Source organism: Sceloporus occidentalis, unplaced genomic scaffold, assembly GCF_023333645.1.
Source record: "Sceloporus occidentalis isolate IW3139 unplaced genomic scaffold, rSceOcc1.0.p SCAF_5, whole genome shotgun sequence".
Lineage (NCBI taxonomy): Eukaryota > Metazoa > Chordata > Lepidosauria > Squamata > Phrynosomatidae > Sceloporus > Sceloporus occidentalis.
This window is the reverse complement of record NW_028316985.1, coordinates 50,610,447-50,637,471: the sequence shown is the minus strand read 5'-3', so window position 1 is coordinate 50,637,471 and position 27,025 is coordinate 50,610,447. Positions and strand designations below refer to the sequence as shown.

At 36.4% G+C, this 27,025-nt stretch overlaps 1 protein-coding gene across 2 annotated transcripts in view; it reads left to right on the top strand.

Annotated features, from left to right (window-relative positions):
• Positions 1–27,025, top strand: part of LOC149312145 (phosphatidylinositol phosphatase PTPRQ-like) — a 136,625-nt gene that overhangs the window by 48,854 nt on the left and 60,746 nt on the right. For both annotated transcript variants that reach the window (XM_089526810.1, XM_089526809.1), the window contains exons 26-40: positions 7,873–8,045; positions 8,167–8,374; positions 9,502–9,627; positions 9,727–9,906; positions 11,076–11,183; positions 12,811–13,092; positions 13,897–14,079; positions 14,549–14,650; positions 16,490–16,610; positions 17,868–18,025; positions 20,248–20,393; positions 22,464–22,632; positions 23,866–24,159; positions 25,090–25,365; positions 26,753–26,904. In XM_089526810.1, coding sequence (XP_089382936.1) covers positions 7,873–8,045; positions 8,167–8,374; positions 9,502–9,627; positions 9,727–9,906; positions 11,076–11,183; positions 12,811–13,092; positions 13,897–14,079; positions 14,549–14,650; positions 16,490–16,610; positions 17,868–18,025; positions 20,248–20,393; positions 22,464–22,632; positions 23,866–24,159; positions 25,090–25,365; positions 26,753–26,904 — 2,678 coding nt within the window. The remainder of the gene's footprint in view (positions 1–7,872; positions 8,046–8,166; positions 8,375–9,501; positions 9,628–9,726; positions 9,907–11,075; positions 11,184–12,810; positions 13,093–13,896; positions 14,080–14,548; positions 14,651–16,489; positions 16,611–17,867; positions 18,026–20,247; positions 20,394–22,463; positions 22,633–23,865; positions 24,160–25,089; positions 25,366–26,752; positions 26,905–27,025) is intronic.

Sequence of the window (27,025 nt, the reverse complement as noted above, 5' to 3'; positions counted from 1 at the left end):
ACACCCCTAGGGAATTTATCACACGGGGGAAATCCCATGCAAAAATGGGGGTTTAAATTGGAAATAACCTACAAAAGTGTGTTGATTTTCACATGATGTCATTATTAAACTAATGTTAACCCAAACAGAAAGTGAAGGGAAAGTTGACAAAAGCTGTTCTTTTATACTTTTGGAAAAATCCCGAAAGTAAAAAGGAGAGCCTTTTTTTTTTAAACTTTCCGTTTGGGTTAACACAAGTTTAACAATGACATGTGTGAAAATCAACCTGTTTTTCCAGGTTTTTTCTACCTTTTAAATCGCGTTTTTGCATGGGATTTTTCCTGTCTGATAAATTTATAAGTCAGCATAATTAGTGCACACTGAGCAGGAGAACAGCATGTGAGGACACTCATTAAGAAATTATACTTGCACATACTTGGAGAAGCCAATAAGAGTTTTCCATGGCAGAAACAGGTTATGTTCTGCTTCAGGAATTACCAGCTCTTCCCACAAGCTGACAGCAGCCAGTTGCACTTTCTCATTTCAGTATGTGGACCCCTTTACAGCCACTGCATTGCCAAGGATACCCTTCCTCAAAAATCTCCCTAAGTCCTCCCCTTGTAAAAATCCTACAAAAACTCTGAACTGAACATGTTTTCTGAAGCAGCAACATCATATCATTCTACCAGGAATTTGGAAAGGCACCTGCACATGTATGGGCATCTGATTTAGTTTTCCAGAGTTTAAAATTCAGAAGCTAAGTTTAAAAATCAGCATAGAGATTATGAGAGCAATTTAAATAGAAACTTGTTATGATACATATATGATGTTCTCTCAACTCCACTCCTCCCATAGTTGCCAGACTACCTTTTTTGGAACAACAGAATAAATCAATCAGATACTGAGTCTTCTAAACAGCTGTCTTTCTATTTTTGAATGAAAATCCCCTTGAAGTGTGAAAGTTTAGCAATTATTTGACCATTAGATGGCAGCAGGTGGTTAGAATAAATGCTGCTCTAGAGTTTTTTGCAGACTTGCTCAGTAAAGGAATGGCAAACACTGCGATAAAGTGACTGTATTTTCTTTTTTTTTTTTTCATTATTATTAAATTTTATTTGAAATCTAAAATAAATCACATATATATTTACATTTCCGCTATTACAATGTTACCATATACCATCCCTTCCACCACCACCCCCGCTTCCCTTTGCATATATTCTTTTACCATCTAGATGTCTCTTACACACATCTTCTTACATAGCTTATTCAGCTTTCTTCTTCGTTCCTCCTTGACTGTCTATTCCCTAGAACCATCTCAGTCTTTCTATTTCTTATCTTATGCTAAGAAATATTTCATCTTTGAGAATGTACATCTAATTTTCCCCTCACCTAACTGTATCTTTCCATTTTCATTTTCAAACATAATAACATACATTCATCAACCTTGCTTCTATATTTTCTCTTTATACTAGTTGCCTTATATCTCTTCACTATTCTATTTTTAATTAATTTTTATTTACAGTTTTGCTAGTATTTATGCTTTCCATCTCTTTTCACAAAATTCAATAAAAGGTTTCCAACTTAAATCATCTTCCTCATGTATTTCTTCTTTCAACAATTTTGTCAGGTTGTCCATATCTATAACCTCGGCGGATTTTATTAACCATTCATCTATTGTCGGAACTTCATTATCTTTCCATCTCTTTGCAATGCTTATTCTCGCTGTAGAAATTAAATACAATATTTGTTTCAGTTTCTTTCTTGCATTCATATCCTCTATTATATTTAGCAAACACATTTCTGGCCTTAGTTCCATCTTAACATCCAATATATCTTGTATTATTTTATGAACTTCTATCCAAAACTTTTTAATCCGTGGACAGGTCCACCACATGTGATAATAGGATCCAATGCCATCATTACATTTCCAACACCTATCATTTTTACCTTTATTCATTTTTGCTAATTTTTTGGGGGGTAAATGCCATCTATAAAACATTTTCACAAAGTTTTCTTTGATATCCACACAAGATGTAAATTTCAAGTCTTTTCCCCATGCTCTTTCCCAATTTGTTAATGAAATAGTTCGTGTTATATTCTTTGCCCATTGGATCATATTACCTTTAATTGTCTCAGTAGCTTCTAGTTGTAACTTCAAGCAGACCTTATAAAATTTTGAGATTATTCCCTTTTCTCCTTTTTCCCAAAGTATGTCCAGTTCCGTTTTTATTTGTGTTATTCCTTCTTGATTCATATCTGTCTCAAATCTACCTTTGAGTTGATAGTATGGAAACCAACTTATGTTTATCCCTTCCATCCTTAGTTCCTCCTGACTTTTCATGCGTATTTTTTTATTTTCCGTATAAATTATGTCTTTATATTTCAGCCATCTCTTTTCTCGGGCTTCAATTCTGATGTAAAACGCTTCTTGAGGTGATACCCAATCTGGTATCTTTGTATATATTTTCTTTTTGTATAGTTTCCATACTCTCAGCAAGGATCTTCTAATTATATTTTCATTAAATTGTCTGTTTTTTTCTGTTTTTCCATACCAAAGGTACCCATGCCACCCATAGATGTTGTTAAAGCCTTCCAAATCTAACAATTGTTTATTTTCCAGTTTTATCCATTCTCGAATCCATGCCATACAACATGCATGATAATATATTTTTAAATCCGGCATCGCTAAGCCGCCTCTTTCCCTGGTATCGATTAATGAATTCCATTTTATCCTCGCTTTCCTTCCTCCCCATATGAATTTAGTCAGGTCCTGTCTCCATTTTACAAAATTTGAGTCATTCACTATAATTGGTAAGTTTTGAAATATAAAAAGTATCTTTGGTATTATGTTCATCTTAATTAATGCTATCTTCCCTAGGAAGGAAAGCCTTAAATTCGTCCACTTATTTAATTTCGACTTTATTTCTCTCCAACTCGTTTCATAATTGTTTTTAAATAAGTCTACTGTTCTTTTTGTTAGTGTTATACCTAGGTATTTGATTTTTTTCTCTATTTGTATTTCTGATATTTTTTGCAGTTGTTCTTGTCTTTGCTTTGTCATGTTGAATGTCATGAGAGCAGACTTATTCTTATTAATCTCTAACCCTGCGCATGATCCATATTCACCTAGTATTTCATAAACTTTGGGTATTCCCTGTATAGGATCTTCAATTATCAAAACTATGTCATCTGCATAGGCCCGGATTTTAAATTCTTGTCCCTTTATTTTAGCCCCTTTAATTTGATTATTTTCTCTTATATTATTGCATAATATCTCCAAACCCATGATGAATAAGAGTGGAGATAGTGGGCAGCCCTGTCTGGTTCCTTTATTAATTTGAAAAGCTTCTGTTTTGGCCCCGTTTACAATTATCCTCGCCCTCTGATTGGTATATATTTTCTCTATCCAATTTATTATGTTTCCTCCCATGTCCAGATTTTTTATTAATTGTATTATATACTGCCAATTCACCCTATCAAACGCCTTTTCAGCGTCTAGGAAAACCATTGCTGCCTCCTTTCCTGGGTTCTTTTCGTAATATTCTATTAGGTTTATCACTACCCTCATATTTTGTTTAATTTGTCTTTGTGGCAAAAACCCACTTTGGTCCTCTCTTATCCAATCTTTTATGATTTTTTTAATTCTTTCCGCTAAAATAGAGGCAAATATTTTGTAGTCTAAATTTAGAAGAGATATTGGTCTATAATTCCTTGTCGATGTCAAATCTTTGCCCTCCTTGGGTATTAAAACTATATTTGCTTCTTTCCACGTCTCTGGAATTCCATTCCTTTGTATATCATTAAATAAATATCTTAAGGGGCCTACTAATTCCTCTTTAAAATATTTATAATATCCTTTTGAGAACCCATCCGGTCCCGGGGCCTTACCCTCTTTCATTTTATCTATAGTCTCATTTATCTCTCCCTCTGTAATTTCTCCATTCAACTTATTCAGAATTTCCTCATTGCATTTTATTTTTTTAGTCCCCTTTAGATACTTTATTACTTTTTCATTGTGTTGTTGTATATCTTTAGTCTCTTTGTACAGTTTCTCATAGTATTTAAAAAAAATATTTCTAATTTCTTTCTGTCCTGTATAGGTTACATCCCCCTCATGAATTTCGTTTATTGTATTTTTTTCCTTTTTCTTTCTAACTTTATAAGCTAACCATTTCCCAATTTTATTTCCCCATTCAAATTGTTTTTGTTTTATGAATCTTAACTTTTTGCTCAATTCCTCTGACATTTTGCCCTCTAGTTGATTTTTTAACATCTGTAGTTTATTTTTAGCTTTACTGCTATCTGGGTCTTTAGTTAATTTTTTTTCCTGTTCCTGTATTTTCTTTGAGATTTCTTCTATTTCCTTTTTCTTTGTTTTATTTCTCTCAGCTTTTTTCTTTATCAAAAAGCCTCTAATGAACGCTTTCGATGTGTCCCATATTGTTTTCATCTTTACTTCGTCATCTTTGTTTATTTTAAAAAACCAAATTAGTTCCTCTTTCACTTGTTTCCTTACATTTTCATCTTTCAACAGATTCTCATCTAACTTCCAGAAATATTCTTGTCTTATATGCTCAATGTCCAGTAAAATTTGATTATGGTCCGAAATTTTATTGGGTTTTATTTTAACCTCTCTAATTTCTTTTATCAGGTCTTTTGAAGTAAAAAACATGTCAATTCTTGATCTCGAGTTTTGGGGAATTGAATAAAAAGTATAGTCCCTTTCATTTTTGTGTTTATATCTCCATGGGTCTGTTAAGGAAAGAAAGTCTTTAAGTTTAAAGAATGAGTCTGGTAATTTCCCTTGTTTTTCTGAAATTCCTTTCTTGGAGAATCTGTCCATTGTTGGGTCAAGTACACCATTCCAGTCTCCCATAAAAATAAACTTATCATAACTTAAATCTTTAATTTTGTTTAGGAGTTTTTTGAAAAATTTGCTTTTCCCCTCAGTAGGAGCATACACATTTAATACTAAAGTTTTTGTTTCTTTTAGATCCATTTCTATACCGATTATCCTTCCCTCTATATCATTTATAATCTCTTTTGCTGGTATGGTGTTCTTGACATATATTGCTGTTCCCCCTTTTCTTTTCTCCCCCGCACTTATGAATACTTGCCCTAATTTAGGGTTTTTCAAATACTTTTCCTCTTTTTTCTTTATTTTTGTTTCCTGAATGCCAATTACATCTGCTTTTTCTTTTTCTAATATATGAAAAATCTGATTTCTTTTATATTTTGAATTTACCCCTTTTACATTCCAAGAAAGGAATTTCATTTTCTATCTTATTTTACAATTTGCTACTTATGTATCAGTCCTCTTCATATCCAAACATTGGGTCTTCTTCTGGGTTTACCTCCTCATTGTCGTCATTAATCTCTTCTGTCAGATCTTCATTCATTGGTAGGCAAATGTCTCTTTCCCCTGTTGCGCCATCTTGGGGTTCCTGATCCTTATCTTTATTCTTTTCCTCTTCTCTTTTCTTTTCTTCCTCTTGTTCCTTCTCTTTTCCAATCTCCTCCTCTCTACACCATCTGTTGTAAAACCTTTTGGCTTTTTCAGCCGAGTCAATTTTATACAGTTTTTGCCTCCAGTTGAATGACACTCCTTCAATGGGTTCCCATCTGTATCTGATATTTTTCCTCTGTAACATTCTCGTCAAGGTCATGTACTCTCTTCTTTTCCTTAATATTTCACTGGGCACATCTTTATAAATCATTATCTCTTTTCCATCAATTACTAATTTCTTCTCATAGTTTGCCTGAATAATTTTGTCCTTAATTCTTTCTCTGATGAAATAAACTACTATATCCCTGGGAAGATTTCTGTTCCTAGCTGCTGAAGAGGAGATTCGAAAGATTTTATCAATGTCCAAGTCCAGATATTCAGGGGTACATTCTATCATTTCTGCGAGGGCTGGTACCAAACATTCATACAAATCCTTCTTTTCTTCTTTTCTTCTAGACCTCTGATTTTAATACATTTTCTTCTATCCTTTATTTCTCTTAAAATATTCGAGGTTCTTTCCTGTTGGCGTTCTTGGATTACTAATTTCGTCGTCTTTTCCACTTCTGTTGTTCTCATTTCCAGTGTTCCTACTCTTTTTTTCACATCTTTCACTTCTTCTGAAATTCCTTTTATTGCTTCTTTTACTTCCTCTAAATCTTCCTTAAAATCCTGTCTCAACTCATTTCTGGAGTCCTTTATTTCTTGTCTTATATTGATTTCAATTCTTTGAATTGCTTCTAACAATTTAAAGTTGGGATCTGATGGTTTAAATTCTTGAGAAACTCTTCTTATTAAATTTTGTTTAGGGTCTTGCCACTGTGGTGACTTTTTGTCTTTCTCTTTATTAGCCATCCCTCTTGTTACTATTGATGTAGACATTGATGTTATATTTATATATATATTTTTTACACTGAAATTGGCTTTGGTGTAATTTTCTCCTCCGCCCACACGGTGGCGCTATTGCCTTTACTGTATCTTCCCTTCTTGTAGTTGTTTCTTATTGTCCTTCCTCTCTTTTACTTCTTCTTCCTTCTTATCTTTCTTATGTAGTTTAGGCCTCCCCACTCACGGTGGCGCTGTTGTCTTGTTATGGCTTCCCTCTTGTGGTCCTCTCTTGTTTTCTTTCCTTCTCCTCTTTTTCTTCTTCTTCCTTCTTGCTGTTCTTATGTAGTTTACACCTCCGCCCTCAGGGTGGCACTGTTGTCCTGTTAGAATTCCCTCTTATAGTTATCTCTTTCTTTTCTTCCCCCTCCTCTTTTACTTCTTCTTCCCTCTTGCCTTTCTTACGCGCTTCCTTTATGCTTTATTGTTTGTATTGGGTAACATGTGCTTCCTGACCTTGAAAACGCTCCGCTGTAAGTCTTTCTCCTTCTTGGTTTTGTTTTTTCTCCCCTTTGCTCCGTCTTTGTATCTTCCTCTTCTAAACTTTTCCACCCTTTGCGCCTTTACAAAGCTTTCTGCCGCTTCTGTTCTGCTTTTTAACCTGTCCTCCTTTCTTTCCCAGCCGCTCTGTCTGCTTCTGCTTTTTACCTAGTATCGTCTACTTCTCGTCCTAGTTTCCCTTCGTCTGCTTCTCGCCCAGCTCCGTCGTCGTCTGCTTCTCGTCCTAGACTCCTTTAGTCTCCTTTCTCTCCAAACCGGCGTTTCTGTTACCGCCTTCTACTCCCTTTTTCCACCCTTTCTCTCACTCTCTCTTGTTCGTCTCCGCTTCCAACTCCTTTCTGCTTCCCGCCGCTCCTCCTTTTTTTTTTTAATACACTCCCTTCTGTGTCTCTTTAAACTTTGCGTCCAGCCCTTTACTTAAGAGTCTGGACTTCTCTTCATTACCCGGATGGGTTCTGAAAGATTGAGGATCTTCTCTTGGTATTAAATTCTTCAATTTTGCCTCTCTCCCCCACAATGCAAAGGAATAAAAAGGAGCTTGGCAGAGCTTTGCTGATTCCAGCCTCAGTCTGCGAGCGCGGGTGCCTTTGTCCTTTACTGTCTCAGAGGAGATGTCTTGATCCCTTCTGGAATCAGACTCAATCCTCTTTCTTCAAGGACCCCAGATGGCCCATCTGAGCCCCCCTTATCGAGGGGGTTAATAGCCAGTTATTTGAGCCTCGATCTTCCAAAGAGACAAGCTATTTGCCCGCAGATTGATGTCTCAAACCACCCGCTACAGTAGTTTGCGACTTACCGCTCCGCCATCTTGGCTCCACCCCCCAAAGTGACTGTATTTTCATCATTATAAAAGGTGTAATATATTAAGATTGGATTTCAAATCATTGTACAGATAATATTTTTGATGCTCATACTTTCATCTGACACATCCAATTAGTGGCTTTAGCAGGCTTTAGTAGCAGAAAATAATGGAATTGATTATTTTTTTGTTTATTGGATTCTAGTTCCAGGACCTGTGTTTGATTTGCATGTTGCAGAGGAAGCAGCAAGCTTCATTAGAATTGCTTGGAAGAAACCACAGCAACCAAATGGAATTATCACACAATACAGAGTACAAGTATTACTTGAGGACACAGGGGAGACTCTTGAAGATACAATTCTGTCAGAAAAAGATAAGGTGACTTATTTTGTAGCCTGTTACTTCTTACTGATTTTCAGTTATTTCACCTCATCCCTTACTGTAGAGACCCAGAATGAGATTTAACCAGCAAGGAATTCTCCTTTATATTTCATTTTAGTATTTTGTTGAATCTGTGGATCCAGATATGATAAATGAATATACACCATCTATCACATGGAATAAATTAGAAACAGTGACTAGTTCATATGAAGGTTCAGCTGACATGTTCTCAACAGAGCACAGATTTTCTCCAGTAAAATTTACAAATATGCCTGGTGATAATTTTCCCACTTTCAACGAAATGTCAGAGCTATATGCAGATTCTGGTAAGTAAAAGGTTCTTTACTGTACCTACCTCATTGTTCAAAAGGCTACTGTCACATACATGAACCTTATGAGAGAAACCGGCCAGATTGTTAGTGGGCCATTTGCTAAGTCAGATTCTCTCTTCTTCCTTCCCCCACAACTCTTAAAAATGCTTCCTGGAGCAAATGAGGAATGCCACACAAGCAGAAACTATTAGCTACTTGTCACCCAGCTGACCTTCTTCCTGGAGAAAGAAGATGCCGGAGCCATAGGAAAAGCTGCATAGACAATCAGTTATTACAGTTGCCAAGGCAGGTGTGATTGGAGGAGATTAACATATCTCCATGTCCCAAGTGGAACTTAATTTTTCCTAGAGCTTTTGACTAATAGGTTTTCAAATGTCACTGAAGGTAAATAGGTCAAAAAGTTACAACTCTGCTACATGGGGCCAACAAACAGGTGGAGATGACCCCATGACACTGTGATATCATTAGCATACTCAGTGGCATCCATTATCAATGGATCATCCTTCTTGACTAAGTATAGATATTTATGAACCATTAAACAAGGACTGGCAGACAGATATACATGCTTCAAATGCCTTTCTGATTTCGCCCCCAAAATGAATTCATTTAATGAGATAGACGTCCACATTTTGATTTTATTTACATTCCTTTCCAAGGCTGGGAGCTTAATTTTTAAAAATACAACCAAGCTTTCTGATTATGATTTTAATTGACATTTAATTCTGTTCAAGAAGAAGTATTCCATTTCCATTATAATATGAATGACTTAATGTCTCTCTCTCTCTCTCTCTCTCTCTTTTGTATAATTGTATACTATGAGAATGGAATGTTGCATCCTATTCATGTTTACCTGTGAATGTCACATTGAATTCAGAGACATACAGAAGTTTGTGCTATAAGATTCCTCTTTTTCAGTCTGATTGTAAGTGACATTGTGGGTTCCTTCCTGTGTTCTGTCAATAGCCAACTTATGTTTCATCTCCACATTTTTATTTTTACAGATGTTACTTTCTTTGGTTCTGATCAATTTAACAATAGTTTTGATATTGAGTATTTAGTATAAAGATATTTATTTCTTTTTCTAAAATGTAAAGCATTTATTGATACTATTCACCTTTCAGCTGAGCAGCTGTCATATCTTATAAATGGACTCCAACCTTTCACTAAATATGCAATTGCTGTATCTGCTTTTACCATCATTGGAGAAGGACCACCAGTTATTCTCATTGCTAGAACGAGTGAACAAGGTAAATTTTGAAGAATGAAATATTTTCATGCTGTGGATTCTTAATTTCTCTACAGTTCCCTTAGTCACACTAAATCATTTGTTACTGTTTTTGTCATAGTTCCAAGCTCTGTAGAAAATATAAATTATAAAAATATTAGTTCATCCTCAATTTTGTTGTATTGGGATGAACCAGTGAATCCCAATGGAGAAATCACACACTACACAGTTTATGCAATGGAGTTGGATACAAACAGAGCTTTTCACATGACCACATCAAATAACAGCATCTTGATTACAGGTTAGTTGAAAATGATCATTAAAATGTGTTCGAATAACTGAGTACCTGGTTTTATATGTCTGTGCTGCAACTCTCTTCAGAGAAATAATATAACTTCCAAATCACTGACTACAGATAATATCGAATGCTGGAGTGCAAACTGACCCTCAAGATGTTGCAGAAATTTGGACTATACCCTCTGAGCATCCCTGACTGACTATGAGCCTTAATGGCTGCAACTTTTTTTTAGTCCAACAATTAGCAGAGGGCCATAAGTTCCTGATACCTGATGTAGCACTTCTTCAGATAGGAGGAATGTTCAATCAAAGAATCTTTAATTGAGCTTTCAATATTCTAAAGCTCTACTATAAAATAATAGCAATTACAATAGAGTTCTGCAGAATTCACTTGTTCAGGCCCCTGTCTGTCTGTCTGTCCTCCCCCCATCCCTAAATGATTATAAGTGGATAATGGAAAAGTTAGCAGACTTGTAATATGGAGAAATTAGCAATTTGTAAAAGGTAATTATGAGGATCTGTTGCAACTATATTTCTCATGCCTAAGGAGGCTCTTGATCTGAGTGGCACAGACCTATGATGGGTAAAATGCTTTTCAAAATCAAGCAGTATTGTGACAAGGCATAGGAACGTAGTGTTAAAAAGATCAAAAGTTTAAAATATTGGACATTTTTTATCCTGACCCTTAACAGTTCTTGTTCTGTGCCTTCAAGTTGTTTCAATTACGAGGATCCTATGATGAACCTATCATGGGGCTTTCTAGGCAAATTTCTTCAGAATGGGTTTGCTAGTGCCATCCTCTGAGCCCGAGGGAATGTGACTTGCCCAGGGTCACTCAGTGGGTTTCCCTGGACCGGGATTTGAACACTGGTCTCCAGTGTCGTAGTCCAATGCTCAAACCTCTACACCATATTGGCTCTTAACAATACAAAATAAAATTAATTACTTAAACTAAAGCAGCATTTTAGCATGTAACCTTTAAAAGCCCCTCTGAATAAGAACTCATAATATTTTCTAAATTTTTCTGTTCATAATAGTTCTTGGAAATAAACTCTGTTCATATTATCAACTAAAGTGATAAGGAAAAGTGTAAATCTGTTCATTTTAATGGAGTGTGGCTGTTACTATAGTTGTGAATCATGTTTGTGAAGGTTTGTTTCTTATTTCTTCTAGGCTTGAGAAAGTATACAGATTATAAAATGAGGGTAGCAGCCTCCACAACTATAGGAGAAAGTGCTCTGTCGGAAGACAATGATATTTTTGTGACAACTCCTGAAGATGGTAAGATAGTCAGTTTATACTGACTTTATAATTTTTGCATCTTCCATGTTTGCTTCTACCACTTTGAAAACGGTGAATGCACTGTAAATAATACCTATACATTTTCTTTATGTTTTGTAAAACAGATTTGTTTTTGTGAAGTCAAAGGCTTTCATGGCTGGCATCCATAGTTTTTTGTGGGTTTTTCGGGCTATGTGGCCATGTTCTATAAGAGTTTCTTCCTGACGTTTCGCCAGATTTGTTTTTGTTCATTCAAAATATGTCTGTTGTTCCTTCTGCCTAGATATGACTTGAGTAGAAAATGTATACAACTTTGTGGATTGTCTTATTAATCGCTGTCTAGAAGATGCTGTCCAATTTTTCACGGCTTCCCTAAATATGTATTTAACCAGTAATTTTTAAAGAAAGGGGTAACTCTTTCTTTTCTTCAAATGTTGGAAAGGAAGCCTAAATCAACTTGTTATTTCAAACTGGAGTAGACCTATTGAATGTTTAAGTTTTATTGGAACATAAACGGTTGTGTAATTTCAATTATTTCCTAGAGCTGGTGGATCTAAAGATTGTAGTGCATGTGCTGGTAACTTCAGGGATGGATTTCTGCAATGCGTTGTACATTGGGTTACCTCTATGCCAAATGTCAGTTAATTCAAAACATGGCAGCCACATTGGTTAGTGGCACATCTAGGAGTGATCATATTACATCAGTATTAAAATCACTCCACTGACTGTTAATTAGTTTCTGGGCAAAATACACAGTGTTGCTTGTTGTTACCTTTAAATCCCTACATGGTTTGGGTCCATGTTACTTATGGGATCACCTTGTCCCATTTAATTTGGCATGTACACTCAGGTCATCTAAGAGATATTTATTTCAGTCAGCTAAAACTAGGCTGACAACTTTCATCCAAAGGATATTTTCTTCAGCCACCCACAGAGGAGATTTATCAGCTGTATACACTGCCTGAATTCAAAACAGCAGTAATGGCCAGTGTCTTCTTGGCAGGCTTATCCAGATGATTTTTAAATCATGAGTTTTAAACTCTGAATCAATTTTTGTTAGTATGCATTATTTTTTATGCTCCTTTAACTAGTGTTATGTGCCCAGTGTTGTTGTATTTTAATCTGTTGTTGCCTCAGTCTTGATCCATAGAAGGAGGTGAGTTAAGAACTAGTAATAATAGTAATATGAATAAGAATTGGATTTAGGCCTGTATGTTTGAAAAGATTCATGTGAACTATGCTTATTTGAGCCGGTGTGGTGTAGTGGTTTGAGTGCTGGACTATGACTGGAGACTAGAGTTTGAATTTTGGCTTGGCCATTGAAACCAACTGGTTGAGCTTGGGTAAGCCACACACTTAGCCTCAGAGGATGGCAGTGGCAAACCCACTCTGAAGGAACTTGTCAAGAAAACCCCATAGTGAAAATGTACCAATAGCTGATATAGCAATAGAATAAATATAGGCAGGAGGAATGACAAAGAATATAATTTCAATTCATCTTGATATTTTGGTCTTGCTGTAATATCTAAATACTGAATTTTTAAAAGGAAATATGAATGAATGGCAAAATATATTTAAACTGTTGAAAAACTCTCAGCAACTTTCTTTTATCTTTTTCTGAATTAAGAGCCTGATTCACCACCACAGAATGTTGAAATATTAGAAGTGACTGCCACAGAAATAGGCTTAAGATGGTCACCTCCAGAAAAGCCCAATGGGATCATAACTCACTATGAAATTATGTATGATGATGCCAGCACTTTAATTTTTAAAAATACCACAGCAACAAATCTTCTTCTAAATGGCTTGAAACCATATACTCTGTATAATATTTCTGTGAGGGCTTTTACCCGGCTTGGTCATGGGAATCAGTCGTCTGCCCTGTTATCTGTAAGAACAGCTGAAACTGGTAAGCACAGAATGTTAGAATATTGTTTTGTTTATGTAGCTTGAATCTGGGGGCTTTGAGGCCATAATAGCATTTATTTAGTTTTGCTTTTTTAGAAAGTAAACAGTGCCTGCTCTCAGATATGAGTCTTGTTTAATTTCAGTTTGATTTGTTTTTTTAAATCTGTTGGGCACACTAATGGAAAGGGCTGGCCAAGGCATCTTGATACCAATGCAAAGTACAGCTAAGGTCTTGTTGGGGTCTTTGGTCCCTCCATCTCAAATAGAGAACCCAACTAGATGACCAGCTGAATGATAACTTCTTACATTAGTAGTGACTTGCCCAGGATATCAGATCCCATCTCATCTTGGAAGCTAAGCAGGGGCAGCTCTGATGAGTGCTTTGATGGTAGGCCACCAATGAATACCAGGTGCTGTAGGCTATATTTCAGAGGAAGAAACTGACAAAACCACCTCTGAGTATTCTTTGCCTAAGAAAATCCTATGAAAATCATGGGGTTGCCATTAGTCAACAGGCAACTTGAAGTACACATACACGAGGGCACTGTCTTTCAAGAGATGGGTATGACCAGGGGAGCTAGGATGAATAGCTTGGGGATGTACCATTGCTGGCCACCACCTTTTGCTGCCTGAGGGAATTGCCGCATCTTCCCAATACAGGGGTGATTTCATAAATCCTGGTAAGTTTGCAGGGGTGACAGTGTTGCTGAAGTTTGGAAACTGGGCTTATTTATTCCTGAGTTGCAACTGTTATCACATCTTTGAAATTTGAGTTACTGTTTGCATGCTTTTTCTCTCCTTTCAGTACCTGAGCTTCCGCCACAAAATATAACCTACAGGAATGTATCTTCTTCAGAAATAGAATTATCTTATGAACCTCCTTCTGTCCCCAATGGAATTATTGAGAGCTATACTATATACCTCAGAGAAACTGATGGAACTGAGGAAAGAATCATCAATACCACAAATTTGTCATTGACTATTTCAGGTGACTATTACACCAACTACTGTTGAAGCAGGTAGTTTAAAAGAAAAAAAATGGACATTCCTTGCAATCTCGACACCTTATTGATGGGCTTTGAAAATGATAAAGGCAGATGAGAAAAAGCCCTTTTCACATAATCTTCTTGCATTCATGAAAGAGAGCAAGCCTCATTCCTGAAAAGTTAATTACACTTAAGTCTTACTGAAATGACTTCAAGTAACTAAAGCCCCATGAGTTTCCATGAGACCGGCATGATGTTCTTCAGAGCCTTTATATGTTATAAAGTAGCAAAGTGGTATTTATTTAAATCTTTGTTTTTTTCTGATTTCCTGAAGCCAAAGGGCAGTCTTGCTACATTCTACTTGTGAAACTAATAAAAGAAGCTGCATATAGTACCACAAATGAAAACATATAAATATATAAGAAAAAAACACACATGCAAATATGTTTAATATATTTATTATTTGTATAGGTTTAAAAATATATACAAGATACATAGCTGAAATATCTTCAAGTACTGCAAAAGGAGAAGGTGCTCGCAGTGTACCTCTGAATATACTGACTGATGAAGATGGTAAGTTTTCTATCATTGTCTAATTATAGGGTTTTTTACTCATAGTGGTGAAATGTCTCATAATAATTGCTGATCTTGAGGAAAGGCATGCCATGTCAAAGCATCTGCAAACTATCTGTAAGGAAATGAGTAGCTAGCATTTAGATTGGTATTAAAATCTTCACAGGAAAATAACAACTTTATGGGCCAGAGTGAAGACTTAAGTATCCAAGTTCAACTAATACTACTAAATCACTAAGTATTGCTATTCCTTTTTGCACAAGCACAGTAAATTCTATCGTGTTTAAATTTAAGTGTCTTCATATATCCTGAATTCAGAAGGCAGTACAAATGCACAAATAATGTTGATAATGTATTCTCTTGCAAGTACAGACTGTTCTAGCAGACCAAATGCCTCACAGACCTTCTAATAGCTATGTTTATGTTACTAGTTTCTAGGCATGACTACAATTATGACTTTCTTTTTATTTATTTGTCTTTTTTCCACTACATGATGATGTTTTCTGTGATTTAAAATAAACAGTTATGTATAATTTGCTTGTATCTGTTGAATGAGAAAATCTTCCGCCACTGATTATTTCAGTAGTTTACAAGATTATTAGAATTAGTATTGTTATTACTAATTTTAACTCATATTTAATCATAGTTATTAAATCTTGGTAAGATTTTGGTTATCCTAATGATTAAAGTGGTAAAGAAATCAAATTGTTAATTGTTTTTAGAAGGAGCTACCTCATACTGAGATGGTCCAGTTCTGACTAGGGGTTCATCTACACTTTAGACATCATTCTGTCTGACATCACTTTAACTGCCATGGCTCCATCCTATGGAAACTTGGGATTTGTAGTTTTACGGGGCATCAGCACTCTTTGGCAGAGAAGGCTAAAGACCTGGTAAAATCACAAATTCCAGGATTCTACAGAATGGAGCTACAGGACATAAAGTGGTGTCAAACTGCATTATTTCTATATTGTGGATCCACCCTGGCTTTGAATTCCCAAAGGTTCAAGGAGAGTTCTTTGCAGTACAGTTGTTGATAACATAATTTGATAATATAGGTGCAACTGAAAAATGTTTAATGCTTTAACGTGCAGGTTGAAGCATTCTAATGGTTCTTGTAAGGAGTGCATTTGAAGTGAGTGAAGAAATAACTCCTTAGGAACATGTAATGAGAATGAAAAATAAAGTTATATGTTGCACAACAGCCAGTGAAGAAGACTGTTGTTTGTGGGTATTGGATGGGTTGGATTAGGTTAATTTCCCAGACTAGATTTTGAATGGGGAACCCGTGACAGTTGGATTACATGTAGTTCGTCACCCTGTGATATGCTTAGCAGGCCTGGCAAGGCACAGAGTGTATTATCTGTTATTTAATGGATGGAATAGATTTTTTAAAAAATCCTGCCTTCTTATCATCTTTCAGTGTAAAACTTTCCAACTTCCCCACCATTTAAATCTAATGTGTTTCCACTTCCTTTGCGTCTTAAGGAAACCACTTCACTGAATTTTTGTATAGTTTATATCTGCCCTGTAAAGTTCATGTTTTTGTTAAAAGGGGGGGGGGGAGGAGAATTAAGCAGTAGATTAATTACTGCAACATGCTCATTACTGTATTTTCTCATGAAATGTTCTTTTCCATCAGATCATAGAAACAGATGTCTTGCCATCACCATGCAAAATTATTGTTTATTATCACCTCACTACAGCCTCAGCCAAAAAAACCCAGCCTCAACCAAGTGCTTGCTTATATCCCTAGTACAGATAAAAGTTAAAAGTCCCATTTTAGGATATGTTTGAAATCATGAGAATTTAACAAGATATTGTGTTCTCACTTTACAGTTCCTAGTTCTCCTCCACAATTGCTCACTGTAAAACAGTTGGCTGGTGTCACTGTGAAATTGTCATGGCAACCTCCGCTGGAGCCAAATGGAATTATCCTCTATTACACAGTTTATATCTGGTAAGTTTTTTCCTCCCCGAAAATAAATGTTAATTTGTTGTGTATGAAAAAAATAATGTTTTTTTTTAAATACTTCTTGTGGATTATACACTTGCTCCAAATAAATATTAATGCATCCCTTGAAACAAATCCTTTGAAGTTCATATTTTTCTTAAGTGAAGATTAGTGTCTGCCAGAATCTTGCAGTATTTTTGGAAGCTGGGTTTTAAAAGTGAGACACTTTGCTACTGAAGCTGTTAAGTGAATGAAGCAGTTGTTCTGGAACAGACTACCAGCTTCTGCAAAAGAGTGTCACTTAATGGAGTGGAACTGGATAACTTCATCCAAGGACAATCATCAAGCCACAGAAGAGAAGGAAACAACTGATATCTAGCCTGGTTATAATAACTGTTACAACACCATTCATTCTATCGTAACTAAAGCTACTTGCTAATGATATAACAGTCAGCATTCAGTTAATACTTAATAATAAGAATCTAATGCTAATGTAACAAACTAGTTGAAAAATTAACTCAGAAATGAATCATGTGGAGAGGAGGAAGGCTCTTGAAAAGCATGTATGCCCTATGACTTGCCCCAAGCAAGTGAGCCAAGCTCCCAGTTGCCCAAACTTGGATAGCAGCTCCTTTACACAATATTCACTCAGGAATGTGTTTGTCTCATTTCATGAGGTACACAAATTGTGTCTTTTGTAACTTGAGCCCATTGCATTTCTTAGTGATTCCTGCCTAGGAATGCGATATACTATATATCGGTGACACCTTTTATGGTGCTGAAATAGCAATCCTGGCACCCTTTCATGCCATAGAATTGTAGCATGGAGTTGATGTCAACTGATCTTGTGGAATCCTGGATTTTGTAGCTTGGTTGAATCACAAGAGCAATCTGGCTCAGAATTCGAAATACTAAACTGCCAGTGTGGGATAGGATGGACCCAATGCTGTTAAAGTGGAATTATACTACTACAATTGTTTAATTTGAAAGGGCCCCTGATATTGCTGCCATTGCCTCATCACATTCTCTGATAAAGGAAAAGCTTGGAAGTAATAAGTTACATGTAAAGATGTTACCAGCAACACATTGCTTTTGGGATAACAAAAAGATGAGATGTGTTGCTGCATATAATATTCATTAGACCTGTGCATAATAAAATAATTAATTCCTCTTAAAGGGATAGCTCTCGTGAAGACAAGTATTTATGTGTGATTTATATATGTGTGTATGCATTCACATGAGATATTTAATGTGTTTATTTAGGAACCTAATGTCAAGAAGCATTAATGTGACAGAAACATCATTAGAGATCACAGATCTCGAATATAACAGTGAATATAATGTTTATGTAACAGCAAGTACCAGATTTGGTGATGGAAACATGAAGAGTATCATGACTGTGTTCAGAACCTCTGAAGGAGGTAAGTCTATCCTTTGCTCTAATGAAAAAAGGTCTGTGGTTTACTATTGCATATGATCCTGCCAGTGAGCATTTTTTTTAAAAAAAGGGTCTAAGGCGGGTTACACACCGCCATTAAAGTACGCACGGAGCGCATACTAGGGTTAGGGAGGTGCGGTGCTTCTGCACCTCCCTAACCCTAATACGCGCTCTGCGCGTAAAAAATGATGGCGGCCGTTCCAGACGGCCGCTGCCATGAGGACGTCATGGCCGCGCCAACTCTATACGGGGTGGTGCGAATGTGACGTCCTTGCTCCGCGCCAGGGCGCCTAGGGCGCCCTTAGCGCGAACCAGGAAGGAGCTCCGTTTCGGAGCTTCTTCCTGGTTTGTGGTGCCGCTTTGCTTCGCTGGGCGCAGCCTTCAGACGGCTGTGCCCAGCAAAGCACGGGAGAAAGGGGCCAAGTGGCCCCTTTCTCCCCCTCCCCGCCGCCGCGGGGTGTCCTTGGGGCTTGAAGCCCCAAGGACACCCCTTTTCAGGCAGCCTGGAAAGTGGCGGATTGGGGCCTCAGCGGCTGCCGTTCTGGCCGCTGAGGCCCCGATACACCGGGGAAAGGGGCGGGTACAGCCCGCCCCAAATAGGTGGTCTGTAACCCACCTCAGGCTTTCAAATGACCTGGAAGGAGTATTATTAGTTAATGGGTTCTATATGGATTAACAACCCTAAGGAAAAAAATAACTTCATCATCAACTGTGGCATTTCACTTCTCTTCAGGATACATGCATTCTGAATTGCATTTTTGTTTGATGAAATAATACTAGGAGAGTAATAGGAGAGTAATAGGGGTAATAGAAGAGTAGTGAGCCAAATAATACTACATTACTCTCCTATTGACTTTAATCTGCTCTCTGGTTAAAGTTGCTGCTTATTTCTAAGGTGTTCTGTGAGAACATCTTAGTGTTCGCTTCTCCATTTTCATCTATAGTATCTCACACTACTCCTACAGTTCTGAGGCTTCCATGACTATTGAGAATGGATAGGTGGTTTCATGAAAAGAAGCCAAGAAAATGTTTTCTGGTGGAGAGATATTCTATTATATTTAGGACCTAATTCAAGGGTGGAGAACTTTCAGAGTTGTAGTGGTCCCATCTGTCACGAGTACCACAGATGAGCTACACCTGTCCCTACAATCTTCCCACTCCAATCCTCAATTCTTCAGTCTAAATATACCAGCTGTGCTTTTTGAGGGCACCATGGGCATTTTTGCTTTATTTTTATCCCTCCCACTGCTAGCCTGGTTCATAGTGGCCTCTTTTCAAAAGCAGAAGTGATTGGATGGCCACTTCCAGTTCTGAACCTAGACACTAGCTAGGCCCTGAAAACATAATGGAACTGCCAAGTATACCCCCCAGGACTCAATAAGCCCTTTCAGAATCCCAAAATTTGGGGAGGGCTCCATATCTGGGGGTTCAGATATTTTACCCATCCCTAACTTAACTAATGATAGTATTATGGTGTTATATAAATAAGAAGAATGAAAGAGGGATTCTTTACAAGTTCCTTGATCTCTCTGGGTTGATTTGCTTTTTTTTTTTTTTTTTTTGGTGTTGTAAGTCCTGCTTGGCATCCTGGGATCAGGATGATGATCATTTATGCATTTATTTAGTATATTTATTTTTTTTATGATTCTGTGAGTAAGAATCCATTACTTTCCATTTGTTGTTAGACATCAACTCCATTACTTCAGCCAACATGGACAAAGGTTAGGAATGATGGAAGTTGTAGTTAAACAATATCTGGAGAGCTACTGTTTTCCTGTCCCTGCAGCAGAGTTATTTTAATAAGCAAAAATGATGCTGACCAACTCAAAACTAATGATTTATAATTTGATACATTTGGGAACAGCATATAGTGCAGATGGAAAGGAAAAACAGGAGCGATAAGGGTATGAACATATGAATGAACATAAACAAACACAGGTCATAGGCAATGGCAACATAATTGTCTGTCTACTGGAGTGATGGAGGATGTGTACTGTAACCCATCCAGTTGAACAGGATCTCGACAAGAAGGTTAGCCCCAAACAATTCTTCTGTCCATCAACCAACATTTCAGGCAAATTGTTCATGTATGAACTGTCTTGCCATTAGTTAGATAGAGGCAGATATCCCAGGCAGATGATTTTACATATCATGAAAGGGCAGCAATTTAATGCAGCAGCATTTAAATTTTAACATGTTTTCCAGCTCCAAGTGATCCACCTAGAAATGTGTGGTATAAAAATCTCACTTCTTCATCAATACAAATCTTCTGGGATCCTCCTCAAAAGCCAAATGGAGTCATACAGTTTTATACGATATACTACAAAAATGATTCCAACACTTATATACAGGTACATCTGCTTTATTCATCTCTTTGAATTTTGGAAAAAAACACACCATACAGTAGGCCCTTGGTATCCACTGGGATTTGGTTCCAGGACACACTGTGGATACCAAAATCTGTGGATGTTCAAGTCCCATTAAATACATTGGAAAGTAAAATTGTGTCCTTTATATAAAATGGCAAAATCAAGGGTTGATTGTATTATATTGTAAATGTATCATACTATAAAAATAATTAACAAAGGCTTTAACAAGTATTCTATTTCATAATCAAAAAGCTTTGAGCACCACAGATGTAGAAGAAAATGTACTAATGTTTAAATTTAGGCTTTGACCGACTATGGCATTAAAAGGAATGTGAGCCTTACCCTTGCCTTGATTAATTACAATCTACAGACCTTGTACTGAATTTTCTGAATTCATGCATTCCTCACGAAAAATATAGACAGGATTTATGATGCATTTTTGAGTTTCATTTTTATACATTTATAGAGTTGCATTGTAATCATGCATACTGTACTGGTAATATTCTACCTAAAGAAGTGAAGCTGTTCTTTATGTTAAATCTGGCTTTCCTCCTCAGAAATGAGAATTTCTGAGTGAAAGCTATATATAACTTCAATTGAATTAATGGTGCCATTAGTGACTGTGAAATGTAAATAATTAACATTTGTTGATCTTTGCCCTTATAAAGAAGACAGAAATTATAATAATTAAGAGTAGGACTTGGTCAGTTCTAAAGCTTGCTTGGGCATATTATAATTATTAAAACATGATCAGAAAACAAAATGTTGGCTTACAATGGTGGCAGATATGAAAGTACAGTATTGTTACTTTTATAATGCAGTCTTGTAGATACAGCCTTGCTCTCTGGAACTGCTTAAGACTAAAGCCCTTAGTATCATCTTGTTTGTAAATTCATGTTATCAGAAACTTGCAACTATGATTTGGATCTAGTGCACAGAACTCCACCCTGCCAGCTTCCCCATCTTTTTTCTTTATCCCCATACTTGCCATCCCTCTTACTTAAGCTGTAAAATATTTTATTAAAGGTGAAGAGAGAGTTGTAGGAAACATTTTCTGTCACTGTTGGATTATTTGGAAGACTTACAGAGAAAGAGTGTCTATTACCAGGCAATTATCCAACTGATTTTGCCAATTCTTAATGCTGTAGATCCAATTGTGAGGGGGAAAGTGTAGAGATGAACATAGGGGTTTCACTGTCAAGTCATAACTCTTAGGTATTATAAATGTTGGCAATCATAACACTTAAGGGAAAGTGGAGAAGAAGTATTACAAATGGTGGCAATTATGACACTGAAAAGGAAATGGAAGAAGCTTGAAAAAACTTGGTAATGTGGCACTAATATGAATGCTAGATTTTGCACTGCTTTCAAGCTATTAATTAATTCCTCCACATGTATATGTGGAGTAGGAATAGCTTTATAAATTATCCCATCAGAAAGAAACCACAGAAATTTTGCACTACACACTTGCCTATCTGCATCCCACAGTTTTGTGGAAATTGTTTAACTTTGTCCCTTTCAGTGGTATTGGGATAAAAATAAATTACTCTTCCAGTAAAGAGTTTAAGATTTACTTTTTCCTGTCCTCACTCTTTTAATACAAACAAGGCTCCATCTAGTGGTTGAATGAAAAACAGAAAGAGGAAAGTAAACCTATCAGGAATCAAAATTTCCATCTTTAAAAGATTTAGCTCCAAATCCCACAACTTGGAGTAAGACCTTTTGAACTTATCTAGGAGTAAAAGACCCTTTGAACTCAGTGAGACTTATTTTGAAGTGGAGCTGTATTGTGTTGCACTCTTCATCTCATGGCTGCTGTTGGGGATTGATATGATATGTTGTTTTTCCCCCCAGATAAGAACAGATAAACATAGATTACCATCCCTTGTTCAAAAGGTTGCTTATACTGGCTTTGTGTGTAATTATAAGTTTGTCTTTTGTACATATTTATCCTGATCTATGTGCATATATAGGAGGGAAAAAATAGATGTTGCATAGAATTGCTTGACTTGGTTTTAATTGAATATTTTCTGCTAACACTTTCCCCCACAGAATTTCACCAATTATTCTACTGATAGTGGTGCTGATAATACAAGTTTGTCTACAGTATTAAACGACTTAGCAAAATGGAGCCACTACACACTTTGGCTAACTGCAAGCACAACCATTGGCAATGGAAACCAAACCAGTGATATAATGCAATTGTACACAGATCAAGATAGTATGTCTTTTTAAAAACCTTGTTTATGTTTTACATATTTAAATGTAGTTTGTAATATGTTTTAGAAGTTATACTGATTGGAAAGATTTGGTTGACAGAAGGCCAATATACAGTCTGGCCTTATTATTATTATAGCCTTTTGGCTGAAGAGCAGGGTATACGTTGTTATTATTATTATTATTATTATTATTATTATTATTATTATTATTTTAAAAAAATCTATATTTAGGATTATTCCCAACCCTCATGATTTATGGTGCTCCTTCAACCAGGGATTTGCGTAGATGTAAAGGCACCAGGTCCTTCTGATCTTGGAAGCTAAACAGGGTCAACTCTGATTAGTACATGGAAGGGTGTCAGCCAAGGAATACCAGGAGCTGTAGGCTATATTTCAGAGGGAGGCAATGGCAAAGTACTTTGAAGTATTTGCTGCCTCAAAAAGCCCAATGAAATTCATAAGACTGCTATAAGTGACTTGAAGACACATGGATGTGCACTCTCTCTCTCTCTCTCTCTCTCTCTCTCTCACTCACACACACACACACACACACACAAAGGGGGGGACCTATATTTAGGTCATGCATGAATTTGATATTTTTCAGTGAGCAGGTTGACCCCTGGGATGCCAAACCACTATATTCCAAACTTTACTGGTTTTTAGCTTATGTCTATCTGAATGGGTGCACTATCATAGCTGATCACTCGCTGGGGCATTTGCAGCCTTATTGAGAATGCAGTTGCAAAGACAGCAGACTTTTCTAGCCAATTGCATTAGCTGTTGCCTTTTAAAACATTGACAAATCTTATTATGGGGAAGAAAAATAGTTAATCAATGAGAATACGCATTCTCCTTAACATTTAGTTTGACTCTTACATGAGCTGCTTCTATTGAAAACAAAAGTCCATCAATTATTTGGGTGAAACAATATTTGTATAAATCCAATAAACATTCTTATATGCAAAGTATATGAGTTTCTAACCAGGTTTATCTACTTTGGACTGTATGAAGGATGTTTATTCATATAAAAATACTGAAGACTGAAAGCAAGATGTCAGAGTGGAGGCTAATTCTCTGTACATTATGTGGAATTTATTTGGAAATATCACTGAGTTCAATAGGACTAACTTGTTTATATGGTGCTTATGATATTTTGCATATACTGTATCTGTATATAGTGTACCCTTTGTGCAATCTCTACAGATAATATACCTTTTTTCAAATTTGTGCTACAGTTCCTGATGGACCTATTGAACAACTGGCCTATCAAAATGTTTCTTCCACTGCTGTAAATATAAGTTGGATGCCCCCAATCCAGCCAAATGGAGTTGTCTTCTATAATGTTTCACTAGAGATACAGGATGCTCAAGGAAACCCTGAGATTTGGTCATTCATTTCATATGATACAAATGTGATTATTAATCAGCTAGAAAAATATACCAGTTACCTTCTAAACATCACTCCAGCAACAGAAAAAGGGCCATCTGACATACACACCACTAGTTTGTACATCACAACTGAAGAAGATGGTATGTTCTATATTTTGTTTTATTATTTTTCCTTCCTAAATTTTTGTTTTCCCCAGGCTTGGGCAACATCTCATCTGAATCACACTTTTGGGTGATGTATGACACATCTTATAGTATACCTTCTAGTCATGGTAGTTAAACAGAAAATTTGAAGTCTGTTGTTGAACAAATGTTTTAGAATAATCAGAGAGAAACAAATAAGTGAAAAGAAGTTGTTCAAGTTAAATGATTTCTAAGTATTAAGCTCTGCATTGCAGTTTCAGAATAAGACTGCTGCATTGAAAATGCATCTCTATACCTCTTAGGTTTGTGAACATATGAAAAAGAAGCCTGCGGTCCTTTGTACATTATGTGGGAGTATCAACTCTTGAACTCTTTTATTTATTTCAGAATTTACATATAGGTTTGGGTTATATGTTAATCTTCAAACTATCTTCAGTGTTCAATATTTGTGGTGTTGATCAAGTTGCATACTTGTTGATAAAGTAGCACTTTTGCTTGTGAACAAAACCAATTTAGGGTAGACTGAAAGATATTGGAATGCTGATTTTAAAAATCTTAAACCTATTAATATTGTTTGTGAGATTTTTGAAAAAATACATTGAAACAGAACCAGGAAGTGTGCAGCTCTCCACATGTTCGACTGTAATTCCTATCAATCCTTTCCAACTTTGATAGTGGTGGAACGATAGTGGGTCTAAATTTTCATCGTCCCTGGTCTGGAGAGCTAAGGGTTCCCATTCAATTTACAATTAGTTTTAAAACAGAAATGGCAAACAATTACTGTTCTCAAAGATGTTTTGTAATTTGTGAATATTTCTTTGTGTTAATGTTTGTTAATTTGTTAATATTTGTTAATGTTTACTACACATATTATTTATAATGCTTATTTCTGCAGTTTAATATTTGCCTCATTATTTATTGATGCAGTTCCAGATTCTGCACCTGTTATGAAATCATACAAAAACCTTTCATCTACCTCAGTAATGTTATCCTGGGATCCTCCAGTCCAGCCAAATGGCATCATAATAAGCTATGACTTAAAGCTACAGGGCCCAGAAAGAAATGAATCTTTCACTACCTCCAATAATTCAATCATTTTAGAAGATCTTTCACCCTTTACACTGTACAGTTTTTTTGCTTCTGCAAGAACTATAAAAGGACTTGGGCCGTGTGCTGTACTAATGTTCTCCACAGATGAGTCAGGTGAGTGACCAATAAGGATGTAGGATAATCAATGATTGCAAATAAAATATTAGCACTTTTGTTTGTGATCAAAACCAATTTAGGTTAGTCTAAACGATATCAACTGTCCCACAGTCATTGAACAGTGATTGGAACCCAAGTCCCCTTGTTCCTAATCCTACACGTGATCCACTAGAATACTGGGTTCATCTGAAAGGCAGCTCTTTCAAATATTGAGCAACTCCTCAGAATATCCTTTAATGCAGCATGTGGCTCAACTCTCAGCAAGAAAGCAACCATCTTGGTAGGTGACCCTTAGTCAAGTGGGAGCAGGGCCCAACCAGATGTCACTTCTCTTATGGGGTGTTACCCTCTATGTCTGCCACACACACCTAGCACTGGTCTTGTGGTTGTGCACGTACATCTAGACAAAGTGCATCACTTCTCATTAGCATGGCAGCCATTTCTCAGCCATAATGAGGACAGAAATGCTGCATTTACATTTTAATTATGGATGTGTACTTCTGGTTATTAAATTAAAGTCTTCATGTGAACATAAGCAAGCTCATGGAACAATTCAGAACAAGCCTGTTTACAGATATTTTTAGTTAGTACAAAATATTACTACTGCAAACATTTTAAATGACAAAATGCTAGGAAGAAGGAGACTGTATCAGCTGCACTGGCTGTGTGCATTTGAAGGAGATATTAATTCTTGCCACTAAAGTGCTAAAAGGTTGGAGACCAAACTACTTGAAGATACGTCTTGTTCTTTAAGAACAATGTATTTGTCTGAGACAACAGGCAAGATGATTTTCTCTGTAGGAATAGTACAGATGTGCAACTTCCTTTTCCTCTCTATGACTGCATCTGCATTACAGAAATAATTCAATGTGGCACTTTAACTGAAATGGCTCAATATAATGGAATTCTGAGATTTGTCATTTTGTAAGATGTTTAGCCAGAGAGCTTTGGTGCCACAACAAACTACAAATCCCAGGTTGCAATAGCACAGAGCCAAGACAGTTAAAGTGGTGCCAAACTGGATTATTTCTACAGTGTGGATGCAGCCTATCTGTGTTTTCTTCAGGTTTTAAAGAGATGTTTTTATGGCACATGAAAGAAAGGTTTAATATACTGGTTTATAGGATGCAGTAGTTGACGGTTTCCATGTCAGTAGAGCAGTGCATTTGCTCTGGGTTTTAGTCCAAATTTTAAAGTTGCTATCCAAGATACTTAACCTGCTTTGTGTATATGGATTAGCACCATGGATAGCGCTTTCAAATTTTGGGTTAGAACCTAGAGCAAATTTACCACCAGCTGCCAGTGTATTGCCGTGAGTTCTACAAAGTATCTGTGGATATTAATAGCATACAGCATTGAAGCTAAATGAAAGTTCTTTTTACAGTTCCACTGGCTCCTCCTGAGAATCTGACAATCATTAATTACACATCTAACTCTGTGTGGCTGGAATGGAATCCAAGCCCTCAACCAAACGGTATTATTAGAACATATGTTTTCAACATTTTTGACAACAGTAGTCAAACGACATATTATCAAGTACGTACCATCTATATTTTATGTAGATAGATCGCAGTTATAGTCTTTATGAATGAATATCCAATGAACACCAACTATTAGTTTAGATTGATGCATGGAGGAAAATTTACACAGACAGGCC